This window comes from Pinus tabuliformis, chromosome 2_2 (assembly GCF_031772625.1).
Source record: "Pinus tabuliformis cultivar Carrire ecotype Pingquan chromosome 2_2, CPIR1, whole genome shotgun sequence".
NCBI lineage: Eukaryota > Viridiplantae > Streptophyta > Pinopsida > Pinales > Pinaceae > Pinus > Pinus tabuliformis.
Window position 1 is genome coordinate 111609956 of NC_142300.1, and position 20822 is coordinate 111630777.

At 37.8% G+C, this 20822-nt stretch overlaps 1 protein-coding gene across 4 annotated transcripts in view; it reads right to left on the minus strand.

The window, feature by feature from the left end:
• LOC149191613 (pentatricopeptide (PPR) repeat-containing protein) overlaps positions 1-20822 on the minus strand; it is a 343363-nt gene that overhangs the window by 242250 nt on the left and 80291 nt on the right. For 3 of the 4 annotated variants that reach the window (XM_089404360.1, XM_089404362.1, XM_089404361.1), the window contains exons 3-4: positions 11786-11926; positions 9125-9211 (exon numbers count right to left, since the gene is read on the minus strand). In XM_089404360.1, the coding sequence (XP_089260486.1) occupies positions 9125-9211; positions 11786-11926 (228 nt within the window). The remainder of the gene's footprint in view (positions 1-9124; positions 9212-11785; positions 11927-20822) is intronic. The other variant, XM_089404363.1, reaches the window with a different exon arrangement.

Here is a 20822-nt window from a genome sequence, read left to right on the forward strand (position 1 = left end):
CACGAACCTCTCTACTGGCTCGACCACTAGTCGTGAGATGTTCTTCTAGCTCCTCTTCATCCTGTCTCTATTGCTCCATGCGCTGAGAACTCCTCGGATTTCCTGCTCCTGAGGAAATACTGGTTCTAGTCACAATACTTGACCCTTGTGACTATCCCCCTGCTTGTCCCATTGGCTGCCCCTACTACTGGACTAAAGGGGCTTCTGCTGACTGATTCTGATCACCTGCAGGCATCTCACGAGACCTCCTGAAAGCTCAATCCTCCATGAACTTCATGTCTCACCTTACTACTATCTTCCTACTACTAGGAATGTAGACTTTGAATGCCTTTGAGGTTTCATTGTACCCCTCGAAAAACCCCTTCTCTGCAGTCTGATCCAGTTTGGTCCTTTTATCATCTGGCATGTGAAAATAAGCAATGCTGCCAAAATTTTGAAGCCGACTTTTGGCTTCTTTTCTATGAAGACTCCTTCTGGCGTTTTCTTCCCCAATGCTCTATGATGAGTCCTATTCTAAATATACATTGTCGTGTTACATGCTTCTACCCACAGAAATTTGGGTAGATCCTGGTCATATAACATAGCCTTTGAAGCTCCAACAATGGTTCTATTTTTCCGCTCCGCTACACCATTCTATCGTGGAATATAAGGAGTTGTCCATTCTCTCTTGATGCCTTCCTTCGCATAGAAATCTGTGAAGTCTTTATCAATATATTCTCCACCATTATCTGGTTGAAGCACCTTGATCTTCTTCCTTGTCGCATTCTCCATGAGAGCTTTAAACTCTCAAAAACGATTGAAGACCTCATCCTTGGTCTTTAAGAAGTAGATCCAGGTTTTCCTGGAATGATCATCAATAAAGGTGACGAAATATTCGACACCGCTAAGAGTTCTAGTGGACATTGGGCCACAAACATCTGAGTGTATAAGTCCTAATAGGCCATCAACTATGTTGTCACTTCTTGGAAATGTTGCCTTAGCATACTTCCCAAGTACGCACCCCCTGCACACATCATTGTGTTCAGTTCCAAGTTCAAGAACCCCTGTTACAGTTTCTTTGAACATCCTGAGTGCTCCATTGTGTAGATGTCCCATTCTCTTGTGCCATAATTCATTCATCTCCTACCCACTGCTATTGTTACTGCCTATCAGTGCCATTGGAGAATCGATCTGTAACCAGTGCAACCTATTACATCAAACTCCAATTTGTCTTACCTTTTTCCAACTCGGGTGTTTGACATACACTTTCTTCCCCACGAAGTGAATATCATACCCCTTATCCTGTAACTAGGATACTGAAATCAGGTTCATACCAAATATTGGCACATGCAATACATCTAAAGCATTGGTGCTTGCTCCTGACTCCCCCTGAAAATCTATGGTACCTCTCCTTACTGGAGTACATTTCATTTTGTTTCAGATGGTAATCTAGAAATCCATCTACTCCTCTTTGTAGCTAAAGAAATATTCTTTAACCCCAGTGATGTGAGTTGAAGCTCCACTATCTATATACCAGACTCTGAAGCAACAAAACTTGTAGCTTGTTGACTTAATTGTAAAATACACAAATGTGTTTGTAAGTAGTATTTCATTAATATATATAAATGTACAAGAGATATTAAATGTTACAATGAGGACCCGCTTATATACCCAGGTAGGTTTCCTTTCATGATTAGGCATATCTTTTAGACATGTCTTTTTACTTAACTAATGATTATTTGAATAATCATTATTTTGTTTATTTATTATTTATATTTATTTATATTCATCTTATTTTATATCATTTCATATTCGTAACATTGCCTCTCTCTTCAAGAAGCTTTGTCCTCAAAACTTAATCTGTTATAATTTCTTCCTTGCCCACTTCTTTTCCGGCATGACTAAGTCATCAGTATTATTGCCTTCAAATTAGATTTTATCCATTTCCATCTGATATATATATATATATATATATATATACTATTATTTTTTATTTTATTTTATTTTATTTATTATATATAATTAATTAATTAATTTTTAATAAGTAACTTTATAAGTTTATAAAGTAACTTTAATAACATTTATAAAGTAACTTTATAATTAATATTTATGTTAATTGCCTAATTTATAGTTATGTTCCTTTTTTTATTTCCTTGAGTACTACTCATCGGACATATGCCAAACGGCTTGTCTCTTTCAATGGTTACATGGCAAGTCTTCATCACAAATAACTCATGTGGCATTTGTGTTCACTAATCCCAGAAATCCCCTTAATTGCCATCAAGCCTTTGTAGCAAACTTCGCTTTGATTTCCCCAATAGCAAAATAGTCTAGGTTTGGAAGAGATCATGTACTAGAAAAGGATGAATCGATGCATTATATCACATGGTATGTATGCCAATATAATTATTGTCAACTTCATCGCAGAGATGCCATGCATATATGATGATACGTTGGGTGTAAATGACGAAGAGAAACCATATTGTGATTCATTGAAAAAACATATATAGCATATTGTGATCCGACACTTATATATGTACCATTGCATGAGATTAGTCACAACATACACTAGTGTGTTGAGACAATACCAAATTCTGATGTGCCGAGGCTCGAGACAAAACGTGACGCAAATATTATAGTGGTAGTGATATCTGAAATGCTCAGAACAGGATGCCATCCAAATTTGATTGCACAAGACAAAAGTGTCATGTGAATGCCCAGGACAGGAGACCATACAAATCTCCTTGCCATACGAATTTCCATTGCCATCAAACTTTAGAGTTAGTTGAACTTCAAAACCCTTGATATCAACCCTCAAAATATTAGGGCGATTGAACCTCAAACCGAATTCGTAAATATCATGGATGCCATTGACAGGAAATTTGCTTTTGAGGGTAAATATAGAAGTTCCCACGTATTTTGCTTTCGCAAGTTTCTCAGGTAACTTTTCTGAACTACCCTCATTTGAAACAGTATCTTGCCCTTGACATGCATTTCTATCAACATATTTTTCCTGAGAATGCTTTCGCATATGCTTCCCACTTCTGCTTTTTTAATGATAACTTTTATCTGAATAATTTCTAACAGAAACTCGATTAAGCTCATGTGTGCCATAAGGATTATGATGCTTGTCCTCAGAGATCTTCCGCCGATCATACCAATGCTTCTAAGATTCTAAACAATGTACTCGAGAGTCACCTTCCATTGAATTAGCCTTTTCTTCAATTCGTTCCCTATCCTATTGTTCTTGCATAAATCTGCACCGTCATTCATGATCCTGAAGTTGCATAAATTATTCCCGGCTTAAAAGCCTTTCAGATGGAGCAACTAGAGAAGGTCTGACACTACCCATTCTCATGAAGCCACAGTGAATAGGCACACTTGAATACATTGATGGCATATATGGAGGAATGGCATATGGTGCAACTGGCATTATTGAAGTCTCAAATGGCAATGTTGGAGGAGCTAGCCCATACTTACTAGGAAAGGGCCTAACATGGGGCATTGACGCTCCATGCCCGTATGTATTTGGACCATATGCAAGAATATTTCTAGGATACAGTCATCCACCTACATGAAATATACCATGTTGAAGATAAGTGCCAGAATTATCTAGACAGTCCCTTACCAGATGCTCTGGAGAACCACAGACATAGCAACAACGACCACCCTTCTTTAGCTTTCCAGAAGCCATGAAATTCGCAACTCCACCTCCTATGGCAGACAGGGGAAAAGACTTCTTCATTATTCTCCCAAAATTCAATATCTTTTCTCCACTCTAATTCTCCGCTTCAATGTCGAAGTCATCAACTGAAATGAATAATTATTATCAGTATCTCTCTTTTCCATTGCATCTACTACGACTTTGACATGAGAAAGCAAATTTTGGGCATCCACCTCATCCTTTACGGCCTTTGCTTCTTTCACATCAACTTTACTTATCATAATTCTTGAATTTGTGAGAGTTCTAGTCAATATGGGTATATCCATAGGCGTAACTTCCTTTCTTTTGCAAGTATTGATTGAATCAACAAGAGAGGTTGTTGCATCGACTTCTTTTTCATTATTTTGTTCTTCATCTGCTTTTTTCATAGGTTCAATTTCTTGTGGTTCCATGTTATAATATTGCAAGTTGGAGATATCATTTTTTTAACATTAATGTCACCTTCTATTGAAAGTGTCGAAACTGATGTTTTGAAAACCTTTAGGGACTCTGGAAAGGATTTTTATATTTGTTGTATTTGAATTGTCACTAACCTCAAATGTATTTCTCTCATACTCTACATCAACGGTACTTAGGAGTGGTGATTCTTCATCAAAAGTATTTTCTTCTTTAGTTTTCATATACCCAACTTGACTATCCTTCTCATCACAATCGTTGTTGAGATCATCTTCATCTTCATGTGGATCTTCTTCATTATGACCAAGTTTATCTTCACCATTATTAAATGTAATGTTTTGTGCGTTATTCTCATCCTTTTGATCATGGTTTTCTTCCTCTTCTTTCCCATAATCCACTTTTTCTTTTTCAAATATGTCATCTTCATAATTATCTTCATCAACATCATTTTCATCTGGATCATCATCTTGATCTACATAACCCACATCCACATCATCTTCATTTGGATCATCATCTTGATCTATATCATTCTCATCCACATAAAGATCAGCTTCATCTGGTTTTGTTTCTACACTATCGCTATCATCTTCCTTATTATGGATTTTCGCATAACTTTGCTTTAGACATGATGTAACTTCAGCACGTGATTTTTCTAATCACTGAAATGCTTCTTGAATTTTACTAAATTGCTCAATGAATTCAGGGTGAAAACTTAACGGCATATTGTGCGGCGGAAAACGCTCAAAGACTCGCATGACTCTAATACCACTGAAGCAACAAAACTTATAGCTTGTTGACTTAAATGTAAAATATACTAATGTGTTTGTAAGTAATATTTTATTAATGTATATAAATGTACAAGAGATATTAAATGTTACAAGGAGGACCCACTTATATACCCAAGCAGGTGTCCTTTCATGATTGGGCAGGTCTTTTAGACATGCCTTTTCACTTAACTAATGACTATTTGAATAATCATTATTTTGTTTATTTATTATTTATATTTATTTATATTCATCTTATTTTATATAATTTTATATTCATAATAGACTCCTTGTGAAGCTGATCCTGCTAAGCAAGCAAATTTGTCTTCCAATCTAGAAGACAAATCTGAAGTCTCCTGAATGTTACTTCTATCCATGGCTATACTTGAACAAATTTAGTGTGTTATTCTTCTTTTTCTCCCGACGCGGATTTTGCTCTACAGCCTGCAACAAAAACTCTCTGTGTCCAACAAGGATTCTGCTCAGCAAAAATTTGAGCTGCAACTGCTCCCTCTCACTGTTGAAATCACTAATCTGGGCAATTTGATTTTCCTGCCTCCTTCCAACTGAAAAATCGAATTGTTGCCCTAGCAACTCGAACTCCCTGTTCTGGGCTCTGTGTAGTTTCTCTAGGAATTTCGATCTACAGCTCCTTTCGAACAGCGAAATTCCTTTCTCTGCTTTTGAGCTTCCCGCCTGATCAATTAAGCTCTGATACCATGTGAAAAATTTGGGCACCCGAATCATATTGCAGAAACTGGAAATAATTCTCCTAATTGTTAAATTAATTTTTAATAATTTATTTACTATGTGCTACAGCAAATAATGAATCAATCACACTGCAACCTACACAAATAAAATTGCGGAAGAAATAAACCCTGGAAGAAATACTAGCACACACACATAAAATGACACAGTTATTTTTGGACCAATGTCCCTGGAAAAACCCAGCTTGGAAAAACCAGTGCAGCAGATGAGGGTTTTATTATTAATGTTCAGCAACAATTTTGAGTACAATAATTTAGATGCCTAGCTAGCAATCTAATTTGAAGAAAATACTGGCAAAAATATTGTGAGAATTTTCTCTCACCCCATAGCTATTTTCTGCCTCCAAAATAGCTTCCCCAGCCTCTGCGTTGAAATCTCTATGTCACCCTCTGCGTAGTGCCTATGCCTATGTTGGCCCTTTGAAGATTTCAGCCTTCCTTCCTTCGACCCTTCCGGGAACTGAAAAAATTCCTCCTGGAATGCAACTGCTCTCCTCTTGCACCTGCTACTCACCCTCTGGCTCTCGCTTCTCTGTTGAGATGCTGCTACTGAGAAAATCGAATTGCCTGAGAAACTGAGTATATGCACTGGATGATCTCCATCACCACATCGAATTTCTTTTATAATCCACTATTGGAGCACCAACGACCAAGATTAAAACTTAATCAATGGCTAGGATCATTTCTGGGTCGATCCATGTGAGTTTCTTGATGATTCATGCCTTCTCTCAATTAATACTGATTAATTAACATGATTCCCTAAATTTAAACTCAGGAATATTTTAAAAACCAGATAATAATCTAATTGAGACACTTCTAGGCGGAATTCCCAAAAACAAATTCTGGGTTTTGGAGATCCCCCATGTATTCTAGCGTCTCCACAAAACTTTGTGGCTAGAACACATGTGATGCTACAAAAACTAACACCTACATGCCATATGAAGCCTCCTAGTACCACATTTTTATTTTTAATATAAATTTTGTTTAAATTTTCTGTTCTACATGAAATTTTTAATTATTAAAAAATCCTATAAAAACCTAATGCAATTCTGTAAGACTCAATGTAATTCCTAATGGTAATATACATTGACCCTAGACTTAGATAACACTCTTGGGGCCTAGTTTTTAAGACGCACTCCAGCTTTGGAGGATGTAAGTGAAAAAACTAAATTAATTATTAATCTCTAAGAATCCAAAAATAATTAATTAAGCAAAAAAACACTCTGGAGTAACTTCCTTAATAACCAAATCCTAAGGGACTAAGTCTTTTACATAAGTTCATCATGCTAGTAACATTTTTTACAATTCCCCCATGGGGTACGGAAATTGCATAGAGAAAGAAGAGAGAAGAAGAAGAGGCAAAATTGCCCTGCAAGACTTCTGGACTTTAAACTTTGACTAGTGCCTTGTTCAACTTTGATGTTTCTCTTCCTTCCTCTGCTAGGTACATCTGGCAGGTAGCAAGTCCCAATGACCAATCTTTCATCACTAGTAGGCATTAATTAATTTATATCTTCCTTAAATATCTCCAAGGATTTCAATTTCAAAAAAATTCCATTCCTTTTAAATGATTTGATAAACTTGTCTTGCCTTCCTTTCATGTCTAATGGCATTTCTCCACTTCAATTATTCTATATCACTTCTTTCCTTAACCAGTTGTTTTTTTCAAATACGTTAATCCTTATCATCCAAGTATTACAAGAGAGATGACTGCTCATCATGACCTTTAACAGTTATGAGACTATTTCTTTCTGAGCACTTTACAATGAAACAAAACGTTACAGGAAGTCATTTGAGATCAACCCCACCCAATATAGACTATTAGTTAGCTTTCTGACAATATAAGTGGTGGAAAAGTCATGATGCTAACACATTTTCCAGGCTTTAAATTATTTTACATTTTATCAAAAATAAATTTTTTTGAAGAAATTTGTGAATTTCCAGCTATTCATGAGAATGTGCATTACAAACCCACATATGAACATTTCAAAGAGAAAAGGCAGCAGATTATCAAAAATATTTTTTTTTGAAGAAATTTGTGAATTTCAAGCTATTCATGAGAATGTGCATTACAAACCCACATATGAACATTTCAAAGAGAAAAGGCTGCAGATCCCTTCTAAATAATATCGGCATAATTCCATGGAAAATTTCAGAAAAAAAAAATGAGTATAAAGCAGTGTTTTAAAACACAGTCCGAGTCAACTCAGCCAAGTTGACTGTGGCCATACCAACACAGTCTTCTGCTCGGTTTGGAGAGCCTGACTTGGCTGGTTCAGTGCCAAAGCAGTCAAGTCAAAGCCTGACTCAGCCGGTTCAGTAGCAAACCAGCCCTAATCAGCCGAGTAGCTGGTGGACCCCACAGAGGTGTACTCAGCAAGTAAAATTCATTTTTTTTATTGAAAAAAACTAACTCCTAAACCTTACCAACATCATTCCTTGAAGGACTATAATTTTGCTTCACACGGTTTGACCAAAAACTCTGGCAATTGATGGTGATATTACATTTCCTTTATCTTTGTTTTTTATCATGTTAAAATTTTAACATTATACTTATCTTTGTTTTTAATCATGTTAAAATTTTAACATTATACTTATCTTTGTTTTTAATCATGTTACTTTAATTTTTATCATTACCATTAATTGTTTCAGGATGTTTGAAAGTGGTTCAAACCTAATCAGACTTTATAAGGAGAAAATAGAATTTCATATCCCATTCAAAATTCAGCAGACTTTAACAATATTCAGGATTTCAGGATTGGTAGGATTGCAACATTTTCATTGGATTCTCTCACATATCAGGGAATAGGATTTTCATTTAATCAAGAGCACCAAGCCCTTTATGTACCTCTATGTTGGTGGTATCGAATCTTGATTGTTGAACTCCTTTGTCATGGCCTTAGCAAAAATATAGCCTTCACTCAAACCAAAACCATTGATTAGGCATGTTAAGCATTTTCTACCATATTATAAGGTTTGGATTAGGCAGAAGTGTCATCAAAATTGGGTGGTGTTGAACAAATGTCCCTAGAGGATCTTGACAGAGGCAAAGGTTAGACAAGAGGCAGACTGTGATACTAATGATGAGGATCCCAATAGAGGCAGTTCTGGAACATTGCTTGTCATTTATGGTTGTCATTTAAATGCTCTTGCTCATTTATTCATAGTTATTTTTTTCAAAATTCAATAACTTTTAAGGATCATGGTTTGGAATTCTTAAAATATAATATTTTCGTTAAATATATTTTTTAGTAAACCAAGTCATTGAAATCACATAAGTCTGACTCAATCTGAGTCCAAATTGACCCTCGACCCACTCCAGTCCAAGTCCAAATTTTAAAACATTTGGAATTACTTATTGAATACAATTATAGTATATACAACTGAAATATTAAGGAATACAGGAACACACAAATCATAGTTCTAGATTTAAGTAGTTGATTCTTTATAATAGTCATAAAAAAGAGTAGCTTGTAGATGTGCCCAATACTCACCAGTGTGCATTTATTATGTTGTTGTAAATAACTGAATTCACTGACATACATTTCTTCTTGGCCTCCTCAAACCAATACTCTGCAGCTCTTCCCAAAGAACGAAAGATAAAAACTTAGCAAGTCTTACAAAACCCAAATCATAATTCTTTACATTTAGAAACAGGGAACAAATAAAGCTAGGTGATCTTGACGTGTATGTTTTACATAAAAAAAATTAAGCAAAAGATAAATTACATTATTCCAGTTTCTATAATTCAAAAAGAAAAAGGTGCTACAAGATCCAGAAGTTTAAATAATTGTAAACGACTATATAATACTATTATATTTTAATTCACCAGTGTGCAACATCTAGATTTCAAGTTGTCAGATGAGAACTGCTTAATTGATCATCAGTTCTCATTTTTATTCATCATTCATCACAAAAATGTTTGATTACTACTATGCCTCTTTAAACTCAAATACAGAACATTAAAATAAATATTGAAAAGACAAGAATATGACAAAAATTCAATGTATTACAAAAGGTACCAGAAATACAACTCCACTGCTAGATAATTTCAAGCAAGACTCCTAAATGAATATATTTTTCAAAAATATATAGTATTCTTTAAAGTACTCTCCTCTTTCCATTTTCATTCCATCGTTTTTCTTTTTCTTTACTCTGGAGTTTGAACTGAACAAATCTGTCTGAGCTTCAATAGTGACCCTCCATATGGAATCTTAATGTTTCAAACTTCACTATATAAGCTACTAGACCACATACCTCTGGGATGACAGAAGAAACACCAGTTCAACGTACATATTACATTGAATTATGATATCATGTAGGAAAATTGTATAAGCATAATTTTCTTTGTTTAAAATGAGTTTCATATAGTTAAATTTGTCTACCGTTAAGTATCAATGAATAGTGTTGTCACATAGATTTAATACCCTTTCCTAGGCTCACTTCACTAATACATATCCTTCAAGTTTCAAGAATAGTTTAACAAAATACAACCTTTAATTCAACGGAAGACAAAAGTTTTGAATATTCAAAATGTTTAGTCATCATCCAACTTTGTTCAAGGTCTCTAACTTTGTCCTTTTTTGGACATAAGCTTTCTACTTCATGGTGTACTCCAACCCACAGTGCTAAAACCCATTTTTTCAGTCGAGTCCCCAAAAATAGGACCATATTCCAATTTCATTCATTTACAAAGTATGAAGAATGTGTTGCAATAAATGCACTGATTCAATCTCTCCTCCAACTTGGAAAAATGAACACCATGCCTAACACAAACTCTAAGCATTCATGAATTAACTGTCAATGACTTAACTTGCTAGTTCCTAGGTTTATTACTGAACCATCCCTCTAATGATGTTAGGATGGATTCTACTGGAAATATCTTGTTATTGCCTCACATACTTTATTGATCTTTTCTAGTTGGTGATTTCTAACATTACATATCTAAAGCCAGCCTTGACATATCTTGCAGCATTGACAATCACAATACCTAGATTTTATTTCTTAACTCCTTAATCTCACGAATACAAGGAACAATGCACATGCTAATCATACATTACTCTGAAGTTCCTAGACTATCATGTAGGTGGAGTCTTCGATTCATTTAGTCAATATTTCCTTAAAAGCTCAAGGACAATTTCCTCCTTGCCTGAAGAAAACGTGTCTTGTTAAAGGCTTTACAGTGACTCTCTTGCCATATTATGTTTTCCATGTCCCTCAGCTGTTGTCCTGGAGTTTTATCAATATATAATAATTACGGCACCCCTAGAATAATGAACTTTTCAAATACTTTGACTTGGTTGACTGACTTCATTTCTTGGCTTTCTTTTCTTCTTCTTTTTCTTTCTTTCTCTTTCCATAAAAATGGTCTACTGCATTTTTTCTTGAATGTTTAATCATGTCATTGTTCTGCTGGTGCTTCTTACAGTTATCATTTATGGAGTTCTTTACAGATGCATCCCATAGATTTCTGATAATTAACATCATTATTATTTTCTTCGGCTTAGGTTCAAATGCAAGGCCTTCATATCACTATCATCTGTGACAAATTACCAAATGAACTTCATTACTTACTCCCTTGGTCGAATAGTTTTGAATATGGAATTCTTTGAAAAGCCGATAAATGATTCAGTTTCCATAAATCTCTATCAGATGCTACATGTACTAGCGATTCTTTCTCATGAATCATCATCATAAATAATTGGGGTCTAATAGTTTCTCATTTTTCCCTTCATTTAGCCCCTCAGGCATTGCCGTGGTAAGGCAGAGCATTTATAGGAAGACAAAGAAAGCTTAAAATATTTAAATACCGACTTTCAGATCTTTTACTTACTCTACTCTTTCCATGGTTGTCCTGGTTTCCTATGAGGCCAATCATTATCACACAGGATGTTGTTCAACAGCAGCTTCTTTACCTAACCTTTGGTTCTGTAGTGTTTATTGTCAATTTACAATGGAAAGTAGAAATACATTTTTGGTAGAGTTTGCTAAAATAAAGGAAGAAAAGGAAAGGCAACAGCCTGCATGCTAATGTTTGCTTCAGATACAGGTGTACGTTGTCTGTAGCTAGTGAAGACTGGGAAAATGAAAGAAAGAACTAAATAGTATGAAAAGATAAATAGCAGTAAGCCTCTTTGAGAGGATATAAATCTTACTCAGCATCTCCAATATTGGCATAACCTGAGATAAGAATACTATAGGTTGCCACGTTGAGTTCAATATATTCTGCCTCCATTTCATCCACACAGGCAACTGCTCCCCGCATATCTCTGGCAACTGCATAAGCATGAACCAAGCTGCAAGAGGAAAAACACCTTCAATAAGTTAGAAGAATACATGTGGTTCTCAAAGGTCTTTCAATTTACTAAGATAAACTAAACAAACCAAAAACATCCGAAAGAAGAAAAATAGCTTCAACAGTGATTTTCAAAGTCTTGCTCTCACCAAGTTAACAAACAATTAAACAAAACAGTTCAAAATTAAAAACAACGGATGGTCTCAATTAAAAGAGTCACATACAAGTATACTATGAATCATACTCGTTGAAGAGGATTTTGGCATGTCAGTGAAAAGGTCCCTATTAAGATTTACAAGCATCAAGATGGAAATGCTGCCACTAAGGAAACACCGCAACCCACTCCACATTGAAATCATTTAAAAACTCCAATTACTTTTGAAATATGAATATATTCCATTATATGTAATACACTAAAATGACCACAAAGCAGTTGACGCACTGACATGAGCACATCTTCAAAGCCAGAAATGCGGAATCCTAGGAGGACAGAAAGCAAGTGCCAATAAATCAGAAATCTGCTACAAGAGAATGCCCAAAAAGTCGTGGCCAGAGAGTGCCTATTTTCATGGGACGCAGGTCAAGGCAGGCCAGAGAAAGAATCAATATTTCTATGGATCACAAAAAGCAATCACTTATGTAGTAAAATGGAGTCCAGACCTTGGGAACTGTTACCCACCAAAAGAGGGTGACCCCATAGGAGAATTTTTTTCTACTAGACATCTCTTCAACCAGCAGACAGCAGCCCCTGACTGCCACCAATGTAACTGATGTGTTGTGCCATTTGATCTCCACTCCCTGAATCAGTCATATGCCCCCTCTCCCATTTGTCGAGAACATATGTTTCAAGGTGGGCATTCCACCCTAGAAGTTATGTTTTTCATTATGCAATTAAGTGCTTATGCTTGTTCTTCATTGAGTATTTTGGGCATCGATTATTGAGTGACCTAGAAAAAGGAAGGGTTTTGACTGGGGTCTCGTCCCCTCACCTTAAATGGGTTGCTAATCCTCAACCCTAGTCTTGTGGGATCTCCCCTATTGGCCTATAGCTTTAGGAAGGGCACTATTTGGGAAACCCTTATTTTGGCAGTGCGGTCCCGTTTTCCCGTTCGGCATTTCTCACTCCCCTCCTCACATTACAAGCCCTACATCATCATCTTCCCTCTCTGGGTCCACAAGGCATTGGCACACCCCCTTGTCCACACGTCTGGGTCAAGGCCTAGAAACATTGCCCTAGAGGTTGATGCAGCTAAAAGAAAGTTAAAAGCATATCATGGTTGTTGATTTCTGGTAGCAACAGATGTGCTCTAAGTCTCAAATTTTGCAGGGAGGCTTGGGCACATGTATTCCAAAGAACCCAGAAAACGTTTTGGGAAATTCCACTAGGAAACAGTTTTATTAAAATAATTAATTATTTTTAATGGGTAAGTCTAAACTTAATAAATTAAAATAATTAAAGGGTATTAATCTAACTGTGGGTGTAACTTCTAGAAGAAGATAAGGATCAAGCAGAAATGATCTTAGCTATTGATTAACTTATAATCTGGACCGTTGAATATCAACGAGCAGATTATTTAAGGAAGCTTGAGGGTCATTTGGAAGACAAATAGAGAGTTGATCAGTCAGATCGAAACACTGAAACTAGAGGCAACGCAGTGATTTGTAGTGATCATGCAAAGAGGGTCAGAGGGAATTTTTGGCTGGAGAATCTTCTCCAGAGCTAAGAATACTCAGCAAAGAGGCAGAGAGACACACAAAGGAGGCAGTGCAGTGGCCAAAGACACTGACGCAGAGCCAGAAAGGGCTCACGCAGGCCCCAAGCAGAGCAGCACAGAGCCTTCACACAAAAGTCCGAATTTGCTGAGGAGGCTGACGTTTTTGAGCCAAGAAGGTTGGAATCAGCTCCAGTGAGCAAATCGATTCCCAGCAGAGGTGACGCAATGCCTTAGAGGCTGGCGCAGCTCCACGCAGGGGCAACGCGGAAGTAGTCGGAGAACTCATTGGTTAAGCTGCCGGATCAATCGAGACTTGCAGTGTAGAGTGAAATAATCTCACTAATTTCTTCTGCCGAGTGATATTCTATGTACTGGATTGCCAGCAAGGCATCCAGAGGTTATATTCAGAAATACTTTTGCTTAATAATAAAAACCCTCAGATCTGTTGCATCGGTTTTCCCACATTGGGTTTTTCCGGGGACATTTGTCCAAAAACAACTGTGTCCTTTGTGTTGTATCTTTATCTATTGTTCAGTTTTTTGTTTCGGCATATTATTTAATTGTTGTAGGCTGTAGTGTATGTGTTTCGATGTTTGCCGTAGGAAACTGCAAATAACTTGTTCATGTAAATCTAACAAGTAGGAGAAATATCATCAATTGCTGCAGTAGGGATTCCGGTTTAAGGAATTTTCACAATGGCCACAAGCAAAAAACAAAAGAAAAGATTATTATAAAATGCAAAAGATGGAAACCCTCAGATCTATTGCACCGGTTTTCCCGCATTGGGTTTTTCCGGGGACATTTGTCCAAAAACCAATATGTCCTTTGTGTTGTATCTTTATCTATTGTTCAGTTTTTTGTTTCGGCATATTATTTAATTGGTGTAGGCTGCAGTGTATGTGTTTCGATGTTTGCTGTAGGAAACTGCAAATAACTTGTTCATGTAAATCTAACAAGTAGGAGAAATATCATCAGTTGCTACAGTAGGGATTCCGGTTCAAGGAATTTTCATAATGGCCACAAGCAAGAAACAAAAGAAAAGATTATTATAAAATGCAAAAGATGGTCGGGACATTAAAAAAATCGCACGTGGGAAAAGCCAAACATGAGCTCTACCCTTACCATTATGGCCATCACCCTAGTTCCTAGAGCCCATGAGTGCCCCCACATCATTAAGGAACCCATGCACGTTCCAACCCCTGGTGGGCGATGAATTGCTCCACCTTAAATGCCTAATAACTGCTTTCATCATACACAACATGCTCTCATTTCTTGGAGCCCCAAGCAGTCATACAAAGAAAAATAAAGAAAAGGCAAAATCCAAATAATAAAGGGTATAAAAACAAAATCCGAGGTAACTCATGTATCCAAGATTGCTCCCTCCTACATTTGTATGCCCAAATATGTGGACATTCCTCATCATTGCCACCCTTGTACACATGGCATTTGGCCTTTGTTGATTTCTGGTAGCATCGGATGTGCTCTAAGTCTCAAAATTTGCAAGGGGGCTTAGACACATGCATTCTCCAATACCCATAAATCGTTTTCGGAAATTCCACCTGAAAACATTTTTATTAAAATAATTAATTTTCTTAATGGGACCCTAAGTCTAAAATTAGGAAATTAAAATAATTAATGGGTATTAATGTAAATTGTGGGTGTAACTTCTAGAAGAAGATGAGAATCAAGCCAAAATGATCTAAGCCATTGATTAGAAGTTAATTTGGGTCATTGGTTGTCTAACAGAAAGATATAAGAAGAGGCTTGAGGGGCACTTGGAGAACACACTGAGGGGAGATCATAAGTTCGATTCTCTGAAGCAGAGCAACTGCCGGAGAGATTTTCCATAGTGATCTTTTGCAGTGAGGGGCAGGGATAGTAGCCGGTGAGGAGTTTTCCTGGGCCGGAGAGTACAAGGCAGAGAGGACCAAACGACGTTCAGAGAAAGAGGTTGACGCTGGCCCAAGCAGTGTTGACGCAATGGCAACGCAGGGCCTAGAGGGAGATTGAATTCCTGCGGAGGAAATCGAGTTTCAGAAGCCGCGAGCCGGGGTGTGAGACTGGGAGGCTGGAAATTAAAGTTTTTGGCCAGCAAAGGGTCCAAAGGATGAGCAGCACAGTCCCTAATAGAGGTGATGCAGAGACTGCATGGGGTTGACACAGGTTTGCGCAGAAGGGACGCAGAGCCTCTATTCCAGCGAGATAAGAGTTGAATTCTTCCAGTGACAAGGTGAGAGCATCTCATTACTTGTTTTGTCCATATCTCTCTGTATAGGATAGGCAGTTGGGCATCCAACAAATTGTACTCATAATTATTACTACATAATAATAAAACCCTCAAAGTTGTTGCATTATTTTCCAGCATTGGGTTTTTTTCGAGGACATTTGTCCAAAAATAACTGTGTAGATGTGTTGTATCTCTTTCTTGTTCAGTTTCTTGTTTCCGTTTATAATTTAAATGGTGTAGACTGCAATGTATTAGTTTCGATATTTACTATAGGAAATAGTAAGTAACTTGATTCAAAAATTAACAAGTAGGAGAAACTTAATCAGTTGCTGCAATAGAAATTTGGGCATCCAAATTTTCACATAGTATCAAAGCTGCAGGTGAGACAAGAGAGCAATGCCGGAAGAGCCCAGTGCTGAGGGAGGAAGGGAATTCGAAATTCCTGCAGGAGGCAGCTATTCGAATCCCTAGAGGGATTACCCAGTTCAGGCCAAGAGGGCTAGATTCTCGTGGTAAATCTCTCTCTGAGTGAGTCGACAGAGGTAGGATTTACAGTTCGAGATTTGTCAGCGGCAGAAGGAGCAGCGCAAGAGAAGCTTTAGCGAAGAGGGGTTTTTCTGGAGGGACACAGTTTTTTGCAAGCAATTGATGGGCAGAAAGACCTCAGAGGGAAGAGAGGGACACGGTTGAGGGAATTCTTCCTCAAAGGACCTCCAGCCAAGGAGTCTGAATTCTCACTAGCTCAGAAGCAACAGAGAGAGGCAAATCTACAAACTCCAAAAGGGAGTACGTAGGCCAGTCCAATGCTACGCAGAGGAGAGAGGAGGCTATTCGACTTTTTCGATTGGCGGAGATGGCAACCAGTGGACTAAGAGATCAGGACAGGTCGGATGCGCAAGATTTTCGTGGTAAACCTCTCTCTGAGTGAGTTGACAGAGTGGTAGGATTTCCAGATCAAGATTTGTTAGCGACAGAGGGAGCAACGCAACAAAAGCTTCAGCGAAGAGGGGTTTCTGAAGGGACGTAGTATTTTGCAGGCAGTTGCTGGGCAGAAAGATGTCAGAGGGAAGAGAGACACGATTGAGGGAATTCTTCCATAGAGGACTTCCAGCCAAGGAGTCTGAATTCTCACTAGCTGAGCAACAGCAGAGAGGGTCAGATCTACAAGCTCCAGCAGGGAGTGCGTAGGCCAGTCTAGTGTTGCGCAAAGGAGAGAGGAGGTTATTCGACTTTTTCGATTGGCAGAGATGGCAGCCAATGGACTGAGAGATCAAGATAGGTTGGATGGGGCATCCAACTATGTGATCTAGAAGGCAAGGATGTCATGCCTTCTAGATGAGCATTTTCTCAAAGCCTACGTTGCAATGTGGTAGCTGAGCCCGCAGATCCAGATCCGCTCAAGAAGTACAAGGGAGAAATGGCGAAGACAAAAAGAATGATCCTCGACGAAGTGAAGGATCATATAGCCTGTCACATCACTGGCAAAAAACTGCCAAGGAGATGTGGGATGCATTGTCGACGTTGTATCAACGATCTTCCGAGCAGCAGAAGATGTACTTGGAGCAGAAGATGAGATATATGCAAATGCAGAAGGGGGAACGCATTGATTCGTTCCTCTCTAAGCTTCAGGAGACCCGAGATGAGCTGACAGTTGTGGGGTCAACCCTTCAAGGTCCAGAGATGGTAAGACTAGCCCTAATTCAGTGTTTGAGGAGTGCAAAGTCTTTGTCCAAAGCATCTTGGGCAGGGTGACTTTGCCAAACTGGGATGAAATGTGAGCAGCTCTTAAGCAAGAAGAGTTGAGGATGGGCTTGGTCAAGTGTAAACTTGACGGAAGCAGCAGCAATGGATCGAAGCCCAAGGAGGAGGAAGAGAATGCAGCCCTCGCATCCAAGGGGCAGCATGAGCAATGGAAGAATAAGAAAGATGTTGTGAAGATCAAATGCTTCAGATGTGGTGAACTCGGTCACTACGCAACACAGTATCCTCTCAGGAAGAATATCTCATATTCTAGAGTGAAGGCCCATCTCATTGGTCAAACTAACACAAGGGTGCAAATATGTACAGGCCAAAAGATGCAAATGGCAAACCTGGCCAAGGTTTGAGTTCTGGAAAAATGAAATTCTATGCATCTTTGCAAGAAACTACTGATAGGAAGCTTGCTAAGGGAAAATGCCCTATGCAAATCTCTACAACTAGGCCTCCATTGCCATCTAGGCCTGATGCCACAACTAATAAAAGGCCCACTCTAGGCCCTCTTGAAGCAGCTTTCAATAATCAAGGTAGAAACATAGCCGATGAACATGTAGCACGTTGCATTTATGCAAATGGGCTAGCATTCGATTTGGTGCATTCCCCTTATTGGTGACAAATGATTAAGGTTGTTAATGAAACGCCAAAAGGGTACAAAAGCCCTGGATATGAAAACGTTCGCACTACTTTGTTGGAAGCAGAGAGACAATCCGTGGATAGACAACTACATGCAATCCGAGATACATGAGCAGAAACATATGTCCATCATTTATGATGGATGGAGAGACCAAAGAAATCATCCATTAATTAATGTTGTTGTAGTATGCCCCTAAGGGGCAATGTTTTTGAAGGTTGTTGATTGCAATGGAATAGAGAAAGATGCATCTTTCATATCCACGATTCTTATTGATGAAATAGAAAGTGTGGGGCCACATAATGTTGTCCAAGTCATTATGGACAATGCACAGGTTTGTAAAGCTGCAAGGTTGACTATGGAGGGTCAATACGATCACATATTTTGGACTCCATGCTCAGTACATTCATTGAACCTTATGCCTGCCAAGATTGGTAAGATTGAATGGATTAATGAAATATATGTAGCAGCAAAAGAAATCCAAATGTTCATAACCAATCATTAAATGTCCCAAACCATTTAGCGAGGTTTTGCAAAGTTGGAACTACTGAAGGTACTCTTTTTTTAATCAATATTATTTGTATTTGAAATTCTTAATTTTAATTACAAATTTATATATGATTTCTCATTTGAGATTTGAATTTTTGAAACTTGTAGGTTGTTGAAACTCGTTTTGCCTCCCACACTCTTGTCATAAAGAGGCTTGAGGAGGTGAGACAAGCATCACAAGCAATGGTCATTGACCCTCTTTGGGAATCACGAAAGACTTCCACTTCTGATAGAGGACAAAAAATCAAGTCCATCATTCTTGATGATGCATGGTGGGACAAGGTCCAATACCTTTTGCGGTTCACTGAACCAATCTTGACCTTGATCAAGGCATTTGACACAGATACACCTTGCTCGGGGGAAGTTTATGAAAACATTGATAGTATGTTGGAGAGGATAAGGGAAATTATCAAGGCAAGTGAAAATGACCCTTATGAAACATTCTATTATTTAGTGAAGGGCATAGTTATAGAAAGGTGGAAAAAAATGACCACACCATTACACATTTTGGCATGCACCCTAAATATTATCATTCCAAAATTTTGTCTTTACATGGTAGAACAGCGCCGAACAAGGATTCTGAAGTGGTACAAAGATACAAGACAGCTTTGAGGAAATTTTATAGAAATATGGGAGTTGTAATGGAAGTACACCAAGAATTTGGAGGGTTTGTACAATCTATTGGTAGCTTTTCAAATCCACTAGCCATGGATGATCGAGGGCATCTTGAACCCTATTACTTGGTGGGATTTCCATGGTGGGGATAGTGTTAAAATTTGGGTATCAGAGGACAAGTGGTTCCCTAAGGCTTTGATCTTTGGCCTAGGGAAAAGTGTTGAAATTTTTTTTTACTTTTCTCCTCAAATGACTTTATACGTGGTAAAGTCAATTTAATTTAAAAATGACTTTATAAGTGGTAAAGTTACATTCTAATTTAAAAGTGACTTTATAAGTGATAAAGTTACATTCTAATTTAAAAGTAACTTTATTAAAGTCAATGAAGAATTAGAAAGTGAAAAAGTGACTATGGAAATAAAAGGCTAGGTGGGTCTTTATTTAAGTGGGTGAGTTAAAAAATAGAAAGTGAGAATTAAATGCACATTTATTCTCATCCTTAGATCTAAATGAATCTCAGCGATTAAATCTTAGGGTAACCCAAAAGGTCATTTAGAAAATAAAAGGAGAAGAGAAGAGGAAAAGATCAATTCATTCTTTCATGAGCATTTGAGAGAAAGAGAAGAGAGAACAAGAAGAAAATTTCTAAGCAGTGAGGAAGTGAAATAGAGCAGCAAGAAGACATTTCAGCAAATCTGGGCAGCAGCATTTATTGGCATGCATCCCAAGGCAAAACCGTATAGCAAGAGAAAGGCATAGATATCGCAAAAGAGGGACAGATATTGCGAAAGAGGGACAGCACAGAAATCAAGGAAGAGGGGCAGCAACAAGGGCACGAATTTCAAGGCAAATTTGGGCATAAATTTCGAGGCAGTCGTACTGCTAAAATCTGTACGGTTTGTACAGTCTGTACCAGTGTTTTACAACTCGGACTCGGACTCGGACTCGGCCGAGGATCGACTCCGACTCGGACTCGGACTCGGTAATGACTCGGCCGGCTCGATTTCAATGACTCGGTCGTTGTAAAAAATACATTAAATATTTATTTTTTTTATAAAAAAACATAATTTTAAATATTTTAAACATAATTTTAAAGATTTTCATTCAAGTTTCCAAACACACAACATTATAATATACATGGAAGACAACCATTCAATTCCATAATAACATACCCTGCATGGAGACTGAGTTATTGTGGGTGTTTGTGAGATACTGAGCTGTGACCTGGGCTGAGTTTGGTGCCTGTTCGCGGAACTGATATATTCAGTAAAAAGGGGCTAGATTTATCAGTTTTGGAGGTCCAGCTACAGCCAACCTTTGAGAGGACGTGTTGCTGATTAGAAGACTGTATCTCGGTGGAAGAAGGGCTGAGTTCACAACCATCTAGGAGCCATTATAATTTATA